At 38.0% G+C, this 14,054-nt stretch overlaps 1 protein-coding gene across 1 annotated transcript in view; it reads right to left on the bottom strand.

The window, feature by feature from the left end:
- Positions 1-13,716, bottom strand: part of LOC107601607 (calcium/calmodulin-dependent 3',5'-cyclic nucleotide phosphodiesterase 1A-like) — a 55,994-nt gene extending 42,278 nt beyond the window's left edge. Inside the window, exons 1-5 of the mRNA XM_016293851.1 lie at positions 13,689-13,716; positions 13,503-13,603; positions 12,901-13,060; positions 12,459-12,832; positions 12,216-12,298 (exon numbers count right to left, since the gene is read on the bottom strand). Coding sequence (XP_016149337.1) covers positions 12,216-12,298; positions 12,459-12,832; positions 12,901-13,060; positions 13,503-13,603; positions 13,689-13,716 — 746 coding nt within the window. The remainder of the gene's footprint in view (positions 1-12,215; positions 12,299-12,458; positions 12,833-12,900; positions 13,061-13,502; positions 13,604-13,688) is intronic.
- Positions 13,717-14,054: the final 338 nt, after the last annotated feature.

The raw sequence follows: 14,054 nt of genomic DNA, 5'->3' as shown, positions 1-14,054 counted from the left end.
ACCACTCAAACACACAATATATATTTTGTTAGCTAGATTTAACAAATACTCTGTAACACCCCAGGAAGCCGAACAGGCCCCTGGTTCCATGGTAACCCTGACACCCGACCTCCTGGAATTTAGGTGAAGAAAATCGCTTCCTTGCCCATAGGGAAAATCCACAAGGGAAGGACTTTTCTTTGCTAATTAATTAATAGGAAAACCTTTCTTTGAATGAACACACATGATCCTTCAGGTCATTGGGTATATTATTGTCATCATGTATTTGGTCTTTGATAATTTTAGACTATTTTAGGCATGCTTATGAGGGAACCCATTTCCTGTCATCCTTTCACTATAAGTAATCCTACCTTGTGTAGTATCTATGAATTCGCCTTCTTATGATCGAAACAAGCGTGTATATTATATGTTGGTACATAGGCAATATATATTAGGGTCCTGAGAATCTTTAGTAATTTCGATTCAAGTCCATTTGCAAATTACCATGCTTAGAGACAAAGGGTTGTAAAACCCTCCAGCAATTGCCACCTCCCGCTTGGAATTTCCATCTTTCTCATTGGACGTGTGTATGTGTATGTTAGACCAGTTTATGTGTTTATGTAGTATGTTAGACTAGTTTAAGTGTTTATGTAGTTAATAAAACCTTACTTGTATCACACTTGACGTGGTTCATTGTTTGCCCATAACTGGAGTCACTTAATCATGCAGATTTATGCTACAAGCTTTTGTAGAATTGTACAGTAAGAAAGTTATTTCCTTTAACCAGGAAATGAACATTCTTAGAATTGAGTCAGCTAAATATCTACAGCGGATCTAAAATATTCATAATTAATTATAACTAGTTATGATTAATTATTCATATTTCCCATGAGCTGATTCGTTACACCATTGTGAATCAGGCTAAAGTAAGGCGATAGTTTTGAACACTGGCTGTTTATGTACTTTGCCAAAATATTGATTTCGGATCATTTTTAACCAAAAGAAGTTACGGACTGCAGCTTTAAGTAAAAGTACAGATCTCTTACCAGAAAATGACTTTGGTATAAGTTAAAGTCACAGTTTAGAATATTACTTGAGTAAAAGTTTTAAAGTATGTGATATTTATTGTACTTAAGTATGAAAAGTATCTTTTTAATATTAAACGTACTGTTTAATACTATTGAAAGTAAAAGTGCAAGTAAATGCAAAATGCAAATAAATATTTAAAAAAATGTTTATACACAGTTTGAGCAGCAAGATGTGTTCAGGTTTAACTCTTTCTTTCATTTTGTATCTTTGGGTAAGCATAAGAGGCACTTCATCTGGTACTTAGTCTCTGTCATTCCAACATAATAAAACATTTCTGGAATCTGCATCTGAAGTGGAATTTAGATGTATTTGCACAGTTTAATGTAGCTCTGAGGGGACATGGATGCATTTAACCTGCAGTTACAAATGAATAAATAATGCGTTGTTTTTAAAATAAAACGTTGAATACTGATATCTGAAATGATTTAAAACATGAAAAAATTGTTGAAATGTGAAATTAAGACCGCCAGGTGGCAGTCAACCGATTAATTCAGGTACAAAGCATTTAATTATGTAAATGAGTGAGTAACTGAATCATTCATTCAACCGATTCGTTCAACAAGCTGATTCATTCAATAAGGAAGCGCCGTCCTGTGTGTTGCTCAGAGATGCAAAACAGTGCTGTGATCTTTGTTTGGAACTATTTTCGTTGGCAAAATTGAGCAAAAACAGGCAATAATGTATCTAAAATGTAAGTCACTTAATGCTAACTTCATTAAACTTGTATAAAATCAATATATTTGTTATGCTGATATCTGGAGAAAAAAACAGCACTCTTCGTGTGATATAGATTAACTATATTAAATGATATAAATATAAAAGACATACAGAGGCATTTCTGCCGTCTAATATTTGGAATGCCTTGAATTTTGATGATTCTAAATGTGTTTTAATAGACTAAATCACGTAGTGTATGCGTGAACTCTCCGTGTGTTTTTTTGATATACTTGATAATGTCAGATCGCACATTGTTATCGCAGACGATATACTATATGTCGCACCCCCTGCCTCGAAATCATCCGTGGTTGTGTGAGCACTTGTTTGCACATGAGCAAACGTGTTTTTCAGGAGTCTAACTTGCAAACTTGCAGACCACTGATTCGTTAAATCTGCTTCCTTGCAGTCTGTGTTCTTTTGGCTTCATTTTGTAGTAAGTAACCACCACTGAAGAAAACAAACATCCATCAAATAAGGACTAAGGGGCCGTATTAAAAATGTCATCACAAAAGAGACCAAAGGCTGCCTCCTATTGGCACTGAATAAATTATAGTCACTTGCATCAAAACATCTTTTCCTGAAAAGGGAGTTTAAACAGTCAGTCACAAGAAATCTCAGTCACAAGAAATCATGCAGAGAATCACACTGGAGTCCTTGACTGCCCTATTAGGACTTCAACAGTCAACAATGTTCATTTTGTGATTATCAGTCAGATCAGTCTGCCCTTCAATAGAATGCTGGAGCTATCAGCAACACAAATGCTTCGCTACAAAGTCAATATTTGGGATTTACAACTACATTTACTATCAGATGTAACTCTTGAATTGTCCTGTTCATACCTCATAATTACTGCGAATAAATTATGTAACCATAGTAACGGTGACTACTGTATAATATCAAGGAAGGCGATTTCCATAACACACCAGAAAGTCTTAAACCAACCGATAACGTTATTCAATAAACGGGAAAATTGAAATGCGATGTAATCAGTCAAATCTCAATTAATTGAATGCTTTTATAAGTCACTTGACACTTGACAAAAAATAATGAGAGCAGCTCCAGTGGAAGCCCGGATCCGAAAACTTCAAATGACACACAACTCCCATGCTGAGATGAGGTGATGAGCTTACAGCGAGCTGTAAAAAGTGTGCATTTAATGTGAGCTATATGATGGGATTTTCAGTTGCTAACACTGACGCTAATATCTAGAGAAAAAAAAGGTGTCTGGTATAATACCGATATACAGTGGCACCAAATACTACATGAACAAATAAAAATGCAAAAAACATCATGTGATCTGATGCAGCAGATCGCTATTGCTGTTTCAGCAACTAATGTTTACATATGTTATCTAGCGTGGTAGTAGCTTTCTACACTCACCTGGTACGTTCAAAATTGAGGTGATTTCACCCCAGCGCTTCTCTTGTCCTTACGGTTGTGGTACATTTTCGCCACATTATACAGACAGTCGTGTTATTGCAAAACTTCCAAAAGCAGTTTCCTCCATCTCCACTATCCAACGGACCTGTACAGCAGCTTGTTTTGTGGTCTTGCACTGGCTATTATGAAAGTACTGATGTAATCATAGTCATGATCATCCCGATTTAAAATCCTAAATATCAAACATGTTTGATTAGATCAGGGAGGCCCCGATTTGTGTGAGAGCAGATCAGAAGGTGCAAGATTCGATATGCAAACGCCTCACATTACCAGAAAATCTGTGCTGAACATCAGAACCAATCGAGGTCCTCGACAAGATTTTTTCTCAGATTCTTGGGAGTGGAAAATCAGGGATAAATCGGCCTAAGACTCCTGTAGTGTGATACCGGTTTTAGGAACAAGTCATGGAGGTAAACACTCTTAAAGCCATTTCAATGATAACAACCCTCAATCAACAGCAATTCAGGAAATCCACCCGCCTTATTTCATTTTCACTGTGTAAACAAGCTTGCATTACATCCACCGCCTGCAGTTGTCTTCCGACCAACTTCCAAAGGCACAATAACGGGATATTCTAAAACGCTTAACGTACCTAAACACCGACCAGGGAAACCCAAATTTATGTCAAACATTACTTGTAATAAACACTAACTACTGTCAAAAGAACGAGCCCTTATTCCACAGATAAAGTGAATAATATCACGTTAAGCGTTTTCTCCCCCATAGAAGTCCATTATAAGGAAACAGCTTAACGTGGTTTAACGTACCTTAACAACAACCGAAAAAAAACAAATTTCTGTCCAATTTTACTTATAATAAACACTAACTACTGTCAAAAGAACGAGCTCTTCTTATTCAGCGTATAACGTGAATAATATCACGTTAAGCGTTCTCCCCCATAGAAGTCCATTATAAGGAAACAGCTTTTATAGACTTCTGCAAAAGTTAACGCTAATCTGCAAATCACTCTGCGGCCATCTTGGTTACATTCTTGGCAGCTACTTTCCAGTCATACTAGCACAGCTTGAGTCTATTTCAATGGGGACAAGACAAAAATCTCCAAAACAGATTATGTTTCAATAACATACTTCAAATCAGCAATAACATCTAAAAACAACTGTATAAAACAGGGGTGTCAAACTCAGTTCCTGGAGGACCGGAGCCCTGCAGAGTTTTGTTCCAACACACATACAATGCAGTTTTCAAATAAGCCTGAAGGACTTGATTAGTTGGATCAGGTGTGTTTAATTAGGGTTGAATCTAAACTCTGCAGGGCTCTGGCCCTCGAGGAATTGAGTTTGACACTCCTGGTATAAAACTTTGCTTCATCTCAAATCATGCAAAAAAAAAAAAAAACTTTATTTCTATGTTGGTTCTAAAAGGTTATTGGCTCTTTTAACTGAGCAATTTATGAGAACAGTCTTCATGCAACAGATTTGGAGAAATTTAGCATTACATCGCTTGCTCACCAATGGATCCTCTGCAGTGAATGGGTGCCGTCAGAGTCCAAACAGCCGATGAAAACAACACAATACTCCAGTCTATCACTTAACATGTTGTGAAGTGAAAAGCTACTTGTTTGTAAGAAACAAATCGACCATTAAAACATTTTTAACTTTCAACCGTTGGTTCAGGCCAAAATACAATGAGTCCATAGCCCATAATATCGCTTCCTCCAGTACAAAAGTTCATCCCCTGTTGTCCTTTCACATCAAAATCACATATTTGTTTAGAACTGTTTTTGCTAATAAACGGTGCTTGAGCTGTGCAGATTTCTCACGTGATTCAGACTAGGATGCCTTTTTTTTTACAGCAATTTCTCCCATTCATTACTCTCCTTCTGTCCTTGAAAGTACACATTTTACACAACATTTCAAGATAAAACATGACAAAAAAGGCTTATTTCCATCGCTTTATTCTTATAAAATGACATGTCATCAAATTATAAACTGATAAATTAATGTGGTAAATGAATGCGACAGAGACACTGTGCCAGTGATTTATTTGACCAATTAATGCACAAACTCCTGAGTATTTACACATGAAAGGTAAATTAATCAGACAGCGTATTAATATGATAAGCAGGGTGAAATAGCAGTAACATAATCATCCTAAATGTATTGCTGTGTCATGCCCCTTTAAACACAAGAGCAGTGATTGATCTAACGCAACCCAATAGTAACTATTTAATCACAATTGTGTCATTTATAACATTGCTTTAGTAAAAGCCGTTCTCTACTCTTAAAAAAGCCTTGACTCATTTTCTTTTAGAAACAAGCCAGAGACGACAGGAGATGTGTTTGTGAGTTCAATGGTTTGAAAGCTGAATCTCCCTGAAGAGGAACACACAATATGCTATGAGGTTATGACTGCATTCATAATTTTTATTAACTTTCTAAATGTTGCTGGCTTTGATGAAGAACTATGGGCCAAGGTTTTCCAAAATGACTTATTCCATTGTGACAGACATCAGATATCGTACTGTATGTACTCAAAACTGATTATTGAGGATTGATTCTGGTATGAAAACCCTTATATGTTTCAAATATTAGTGAGATGCTATTGCATTATGGATGCCAGTGACAAGTCATGTGATACAGATTGCATCTAAGTCTCACAGGACAAATTAGCACAATCTATAGAAGCTATAAAAAGCTCAAAGAATCTCAACATATATAGTCACCCCTGGCAAAGACAGTGTTGATTTAAAAAGCTAAATCTACAGAAAGCTACAGAGACCTATTAGGCGGATTTGCAGAGGATTCTGCAACAAGTCTGCATAATTTATGAAAGTAAAAATCTGCACTTCAGCTCATATATTCTGCATGGTTTAGCTTCAATCAGCTACATTCCATCATTTATATTTTTAATATTTACATGAATGCACTTCTGTGCAAAAAAATTGGGGTGGTCATGTTTTAATTTTATGTTTTTGAAAGTCTTATGTCTTATGCTCGCCATATGATCAAAAATATGGTAAAACCAGTAATATTGTGAAATATTAATGCAGTTAAAAAAACCGGCTACTATTTAAATATATTTTAACGTAATTTATTCCTGTGATGCAAAACTGAATTTTCAGCATCATTACGCCAGTTTTCAGTGTCACATGATCTTTCAGAAATCATTGTAATGATGTTGATTTGTTGCTTAAGAAGCATTTCTTTTTCTCAATGTTAAAAACTGATGCTTAATATCTTTGTGGAACTGTTAAACATTTTTTTCCCCAAGATTCCTTAATGAATAGAAAGTAAAAAAAAACAGTGTTTATTTAAAATATAAATCTTTTGTAACATTATGTCTTTACTGTCACATATGACCAGTTTAATGAATCCTTGATGAATAAAATAAAATTAAATTACTTTTTTTTTTTTTTTTTTCAAAAAGAAATAAATAGATACAAATAAATAAATCGCACTCACCCCAAACTCTTGAATGGTACTGTTTATTTTGCAAAGTTATGCTTTACCTGTAATACATTTCAGAAAATATTTCTCACATTTTAATACTAAGGTTATACAGTATAGCATGTGCCCACTCTCAAGCAGACAGACAGCTGTTTTTTGTTACAAACAAATGTGTTTCACGTATGCAGGTTTCATAACCAAAATCCCTCATATTCTTCACAAAGCCACCATGCAGACTATACAGTCCAACACTCCAACAGGGTAAAATATTTGCTCTTAGAGGTGAGAAATTATCTATGTACATATATTTTTTTCCACTACCTAACTGAGCGAACTAATATCAGATGTAAGGAGTTAATTAAATTGATGTCCTCTGTGCTTTGTAACGATTCCTAATGGCTTGCAAACAAAAGATGTCAGGTCTGAAAAATGTGCAATACTCCATTGTTTTCCCTTGACATTATGATCTGCAAAAAAGCAAACTGATAGGTTCTGTTTAATCTACCTGACTAATTTAATCTTCAGTCTCTAAGACAGCTCCCTAGACTCTTCTCAAAACACTCATCTTTCATATCCACAAAGATAAGACTGAAAAAGCACCATAAACAAATCATAAAGGTATCATCTGAGATGCAACAATTGATTGACCACTAAATGGTTTCAGCCAGTGTACTTTTCATCAGACATCACACATGGACTATAAATATCGTTATGATATTTTATGGTACTTTTGCATCCTTTTAGAAGCATGAAATCCCAATTTATTATAACTGCTTGGAAAAGAGCAACACTTTCTTCTTTAGATTTCCACAGAAGAAAGTAAGTTATATAGAATGACATGAGAATGAGTGAGATTTGGTGCACAAATCTTTTAACTAACCTAAACAGCAATATTTCCTTTGGTTGCTAAAAGTACCAAGCAGGCCAAACAGTTTCACTAGCTAATTTACCAGCACTAACCAGTCTGGATCAACAAGGAAAATTAGCAGGGAAAGGAAAAAAAGAGATGATGGTTGGTTGGTTGAATCACAGCTGATTCCGTTTCTCTGTTTGGTCCTCATAGTAAACAACCGTGCTTTAAAGCGGCCCATGTGATGGACAGCAGATGTCATGTAGAACTGCCTAATGGGATGTTACTCATTGCAAACAAATGGTAGGAAAAGCCTGATTTCCAGAGCTTAGTCTGCAAGTTTGAAAAATCTTATATTCTCATGCAGGCCTCCCAGCAAGCTGATATTGAAGTCAGCAAGGAGAGGAACCTCAAGGGGAACATTAGGGGTACAAAACATAACATGAAACCCCCAAGACAGAACAAGAGTCACACAGAACTACATCCCAGGATAATTGAAAAGCCAAGAATTCCAGAAGTCCCTCAAACAACCTTACTGCAAACTCAACAACAACAGTTCTGTTTTCAAACCTAGCTGCATATGTAGGCAGTGATGTTACTGTTAACAAAAACTAAAACTATTAAAAATTGTTCTCTGTAATTTTAATAAAGCTAAAATAAAATATGAAATTACTATAAAAACACAAAATTACTAAAACTTCAAATAAACATTTACACTAAAATTAAAATGAAATCTGAAAAAAGGCTAATTCAAAATATAAATCAATTCTATAATAATATACAAATAATACTAAAATAACATTGGTAGTTAAGGCATTATATATCTGTGTCAGGCTTCTGACACAGAGACTGTAGCAAAGAGTTTTAAGACAACTTCTGGCCAAATTCTAAAGGCATCACCGTATGTTGAAGGCAATCCCATAATGCACTGCAACAAGCTCAGGGAAAATTCCACTCAAGATACTGAACAAAGCATTATAAACATCTTTATAATTCATTCAATAACAAAAATTATCTCTAAAAGTAATGTACCGAATTTGTGCATGCTATGTATTTTTACGCTTATATAAGTACCATTAGCTTAGCAACATGTTAGCACCAAACTTTACTGAAATCAGTTGAGCTTTGTATGAGAATCGCTATTTTTATGATGCATGTTGTTTTTGTTTATGCAGAGCGTTCCAAATCAGTCACTTACGAGGTCCCATATCAGTTAATACCTTGAGTACTATGTACACAGGCAGCTCACTAGGTTTTAAAACAGAACTAGTGACTTTATCCGTAAGAACATTGCACTTTAAGTCCAGTTTGAGACCGCTAAACTGACGTGTCTGACAAAAGCAAAAGAACCTGTTGCACATCTGCTTCCGTTTTACATGCAAAAAAAGCGATTAGCAACCTGCTTGAAATAACGGAGAATGCAATGATCCAAAGCTTAATGTTTTGCCTCTAATGACCGTGTAACCACATTAAACGGGGGCATTTAGCGAAGGGTATTTTGCTTCCATTCCTTTGAAATGCACTGTGGCTGATAACAGAGCAAAAGCAGATAAGGTTGGAAGTACCCCTGGGAATCAAAGTTACGCTTTAGATGCACTATTCGCTCTCAAGTTTGTTCAAAATTATCTCAGTTAGTTTTGTTTATGTATTGGCTTAGTCTCAGATGTTTCTCCTATAATTCTTTAAGACAAATAAAGCTAAATGGGACAACTTTCTAAAAATTTTAAATGATTTAAAATTCACAGGAATAGTTCAAATAATTTGGACTTGGATGAAATTGGTTGAGTCCACACAGTTATTTAACTTTTGATTGGTGTATTAACAAATCTGAACACATTTGTTGACACTGATCTCTTTTGAAACTCAAGAAGAGACACATGTGAGGTATTTTTCTCAGGAGAAACATCTAAGATTACTTAATTGCAATACAACCAAAAGCAGCACCGAAGTTACGACTACAGAAAACAAACTTTCAGCTTCAAAACAGAGTTCCCTGACAAACTCAATCACAAAAGATGAACATTTAACTGGAGTGACCAGGAAGCTGCAACTGAATCCCTCTTACCTGAAGATAGGTCTATGGAGAAGCTTCCTTTTGATGGTCACATACTCATCCATACTCATCCATTTAAGAGCACGAGTTCAGAGACTGTGTGGGCTGTGGTTTCATTCAGACTGTCCCCAGCTGCTCCTCACATTGCCGTGTGCTCTGCCCAATCCAGCCTCCCTCTCCTCTTTCTCTCTCACTGACGGCCCAGTGCAAAAGGCCATGGAGGCCACATCACAAATTAACACTGGCGCACAGGGTCTGGTCAAAAAAAGGGGCTGGACCCTTGTCAGGAAACAGTAATTATATCACAATCTGGCTTGCGTTTAGTGTGATGTGTGGACAAAGTTATGCGATGCAGAGTGGGTCCTTCGTTGTGTCATGAGGAATCTGATTTTCCTTCATTTTTTGGTGTACTTTGCAAACATACTGTAACTTTTAAACTCGGAATAACTTCTCCAGATGCTAAAACAGCTTCTACAACTTTCTGATGTCACATTTGAACACATAAAACATACATTTACACCTCAACAATGCCTATTTGGTATAGAGAAACGTTATCTGCATGTGGAAAGACAAACTGATTTGAAGCTTGTTTCATCATGCCAAGTTGGGACACAGTCAAAGGATCAGGGAGAGAGTGGAAAATTGTCATGGAAAACTAAATACTGACTGTTTTTGGCACTACAAAAATGTTGCTAAAATTATAAGTGGACCTCAGGGAGAACATAAAATGATAAGAAGAGGAGAAAAGAAGAAAGATAAGACCTGTTCAGGGGAGTCTCTCGTGCTTTAATCAAAAGGAACTTAGCTCTTTAGCCGAAGCAGTGATGATTCAGGAACAGTTGCAAACACTAAAATGATCTTCAAGAGAGAGGAGATGTCAATCTCAGAGACTAACGGCATGGACACAGATGGAGACACATCAAAAAGAGAGAGAGAGAGAGAGAGAGAGAAAGAAACATATCTGGCAACTATGTTTGCTGGATCATTAAAACCATCTTTAAAAAGAACACATAAATGTTTCCAGGTTCACAGTCTGTCAACTGTTCGAAATATGCAAGGCACAACTTTATGAAAAATACCTTTTATTGTAAAATGTAGCTACTAACAAGTACTGATCTATATTACACTCTTAGAAATAAAGGTTCATTATTGGCATTGATGGTTACATGAAGAACCTTTAACATGTATAGAACCAAACTGTTCTTCATAGAGAGAAAAGATTATTTAGATTATTGAAATGTTAAGTAAAAAAAAACTTTTGAAGAACTGAAAGGTTCTTCGGGGAACCCAAATGGTTCTTCTATGGCATCAATGCAACAAAAAAAAACAACAACAACAAAAAAAAATGGAATACCATTATTATTGTCCAGAGAGAAAAAAAGAAAAAAAAGAAACCTGTTTTAAAAGCCCATGCATGCTATTCAGTTTTCTGATATGTTTTGACATATTTCCTATTGACACTGAAAATTACGGATGGGACATTTTCGATGGGCTTGTGTCTTATATTTAAAGAGCCAATAGGCTTTAGTTATTTCACGTTATGTCTCAAATGCGAAAACAAAAAAAGTCCAGTTTTGATTTTGTAGGGTCTTGAAAGTTTTGGGTAAAACAGTCTATTTCCTCTTTTGGTCAGAAAGGTAGACCCCATGTGCAGTTCTGGGGGAAAAAAACGGTTTACAACATATAAACCAAAATCCCTATGGAAAGCCCTATGGTAAGTACAGCATTGCAAACCCATCAAGAGTGCATCGTGGGTAAAATAAATATTTTATATTTAAATAATAAATAATAAATATTCAGACATACTGTAACATGATTTGTTAATACATGACAAATTCAACGACACACTCAGTCAACCAAAAAATACAAAAACGGCTTATAAAACCAGACATTTCACACAAACATGGGGCACTGGAGAGAAAGACTGACATAAGGCAATGGACACAATAAAGCCAAAAATATGCAGAAACTGATGTGTCAAAGAGAAATATGAGTCGAAATACAATTATATACTGTCAAATCACCACAATTAAAATGAAGAAGTATTATATTGTCAGCTTACGCTAATACAATATGTATCACTGGGCTAAAAGTGGTAAAACGTCATAGAGATTATTAATGTAAAGTGCACTCAATTGTAGGAAATTACGCATTATTTTGGGAAACGCAGCCTTTGTTTGAAAAAAAAAAAAGAAATATCCGTTTTTGTTTTTTTGGGGGGGGGGGGGGGGGGGGGGGGTAGTCTGAATAATGTTTGAGTTACTCTTAACTGGCCCATCGAATAAAAATACAAATAATCCAAACTGTTTACTCATCTATTATGAGGCTCAAAAAGACAGAATACAGCATACAACTTATGTAGTCATTGTTTGCATATCTGATGCCATTTTAATAACTGCATAATGCTCAATGATGAATGTGACCCTGGACCACAAAACCAGTCTTAAGTGTCAAATTGAGATTTATACACCGTCTGAAAGCTGAATAAATAAGCTTTCCATTAATGATTGTTTTTTTCAAAAGCCTCCATGGGAGCTGGTGACCAGGACAGAGATTTGGGCTTATTCTGGAGCATACTAGTGAGTGGACTGGTTATGAAGCTGTAGTGATAGATGAATCTTCAATAGAAGTTCGCGAATCCCAGGAAGTGTTGAAGTTCCTTGACGGTGGTTGGACTGGCCAGTTTCGGATGGCATCAACCTTGCCCTCGTCCATCTGGATACCACCGTCAACGATGACATAACTAAGGAACTGCACTAAGGACTGATGGAAGGAACATGTTTTGGCTTTGAGGAACAGATGAAACTCACAGGCGTTTTAGGACCTCCGCAACGTGGTGGCGATGTTCGGCCATGCTCCGGGAGTAGATTAGTATGTCATCAATGTAGACGAGGACGAACCTGTGCAGATACTCCCGGAGTACCTCATGCATGAAGTCCTGGAATACGGAGGGGGTGTTTACCAGTCCATACGGCATGACAAGGTATTCATAGTGCCCAGTAGAGGTCACAAAGGTGGTTTTCCACTCGTCCCCCTCACGTATCCGGAGGAGGTTGTACGCGCTGCGGAGGTCTAACTTGGTGAAGACGGTGGCTCCGCGGAGATGTTCCAAAGCAGCTGGAACGAGGGGAAGTGGGCAGCGAAACGTCACAGTGCTTTTATTTGGTGCCCGGTAGTCGAGGCAGGGCCTCAAACCTCCATCCTTCTTGGCCACGAAGAAGAAGCAGCAGGGGACGTGGAAGGGTGGATGTAACCTTGCTGTAAAGCCTCTTCGATGTACTCCTCCATGGCCTTCTGCTCAGGGAGTGACAAGGGATAAATTCTTCCATGGGGCACTGGCTCACCCGGAATCAGATCAATGGCACAGTCCCATGGCCGGTGCGGAGGTAACTGGGAGGCTTTCTTCAGACAGAATACATCACTGAAGGGGGCATAACAGGCTGGAATGTCGACTGACCGTTTATCGACCAGGCTTTCTATGGAGGTGGAGCACAGTGTGAGGGCCTCGGAGTGCAGGGGTGATGGCTGAGGAAGATGAAAGACAGGTACTGCCTGTCAGGAAAGCAGGTACTGCCCTACTTCAGGACCTCACCAGTTCTCTAGGAGATGGTAGGGTCGTGTTGCACCAACCAAGGACACCCCAAGATCACATCAGCAGTGGATTTCTCCAGAACCAGGAGATGGAGTGTTTCTTCATGCAACGGACCAACTTGCAAGAGTAGCGGGGCTGAGGAAGATGAGGGAAACAGTCAGGAAAGCAGGTACTGCCCTACTTCAGGACCTCACCAGTTCTCTAGGAGATGGTAGGGTCATGTTGCACCAACCAAGGACACCCCAAGATCACATCAGCAGTGGATTTCTCCAGAACCAGGAGATGGAGTGTTTCTTCATGCAACGGACCAACTTGCAAGAGTAGCGGACCCACGCTGTGACGTACATTCTTTCGGCTGAGTGGTTTTCTAGTTACCGATTGGACCTGGTAAGTGGTCGTGGTTGGGAGATTGAGTTGGCGGCAGAGATTTACGGAGATGAAGTTCCCGGCTGAGCCAGAGTCGAGGAGGGCATGCACTGGAAAGGAGATACCAGAGGCAGTAAGTTTTACAACAGTGGTGAGGGGCTGCATATTAACTATTGATGGCTTAATGACACTCACCATAGGTCGTGGCGGACGAATAGGGCATGCCGCTATTACATGCCCCCAGCTCCACAGTACAAACATAAGCTCTGGCTCAGCAGTCTCTGCCGCTCCCAAGGGGAGAGTTGAGTGCCGTCCACTAGCATGGGTTCGTGAACTGGTTCTGGAGGGCTGATGGTGTCTGGCCGACGAAGGAGTGGATTGTATGGTGGGAGTTGATGTTCCGCAATGCAAGATTGCATACGAGTAGCGCAGCGGATGGATAGTTGTATAAACCGTTCCAAGCCACAGGAATCATCATAGGCTGCAAGCTGAAGTTGCACCTTCGGCTCCAGTCCTTGCCAGTAGGTGGTCAGAAAGGCGCACTCATTCCAGCCGCTGGCT

Source organism: Sinocyclocheilus grahami, unplaced genomic scaffold, assembly GCF_001515645.1.
Source record: "Sinocyclocheilus grahami isolate Dianchi unplaced genomic scaffold, SAMN03320097.WGS_v1.1 scaffold308.1, whole genome shotgun sequence".
Lineage (NCBI taxonomy): Eukaryota > Metazoa > Chordata > Actinopteri > Cypriniformes > Cyprinidae > Sinocyclocheilus > Sinocyclocheilus grahami.
Note: the sequence above shows the minus strand (reverse complement) of the source record. Positions and strands in the feature narration are given on the sequence as shown.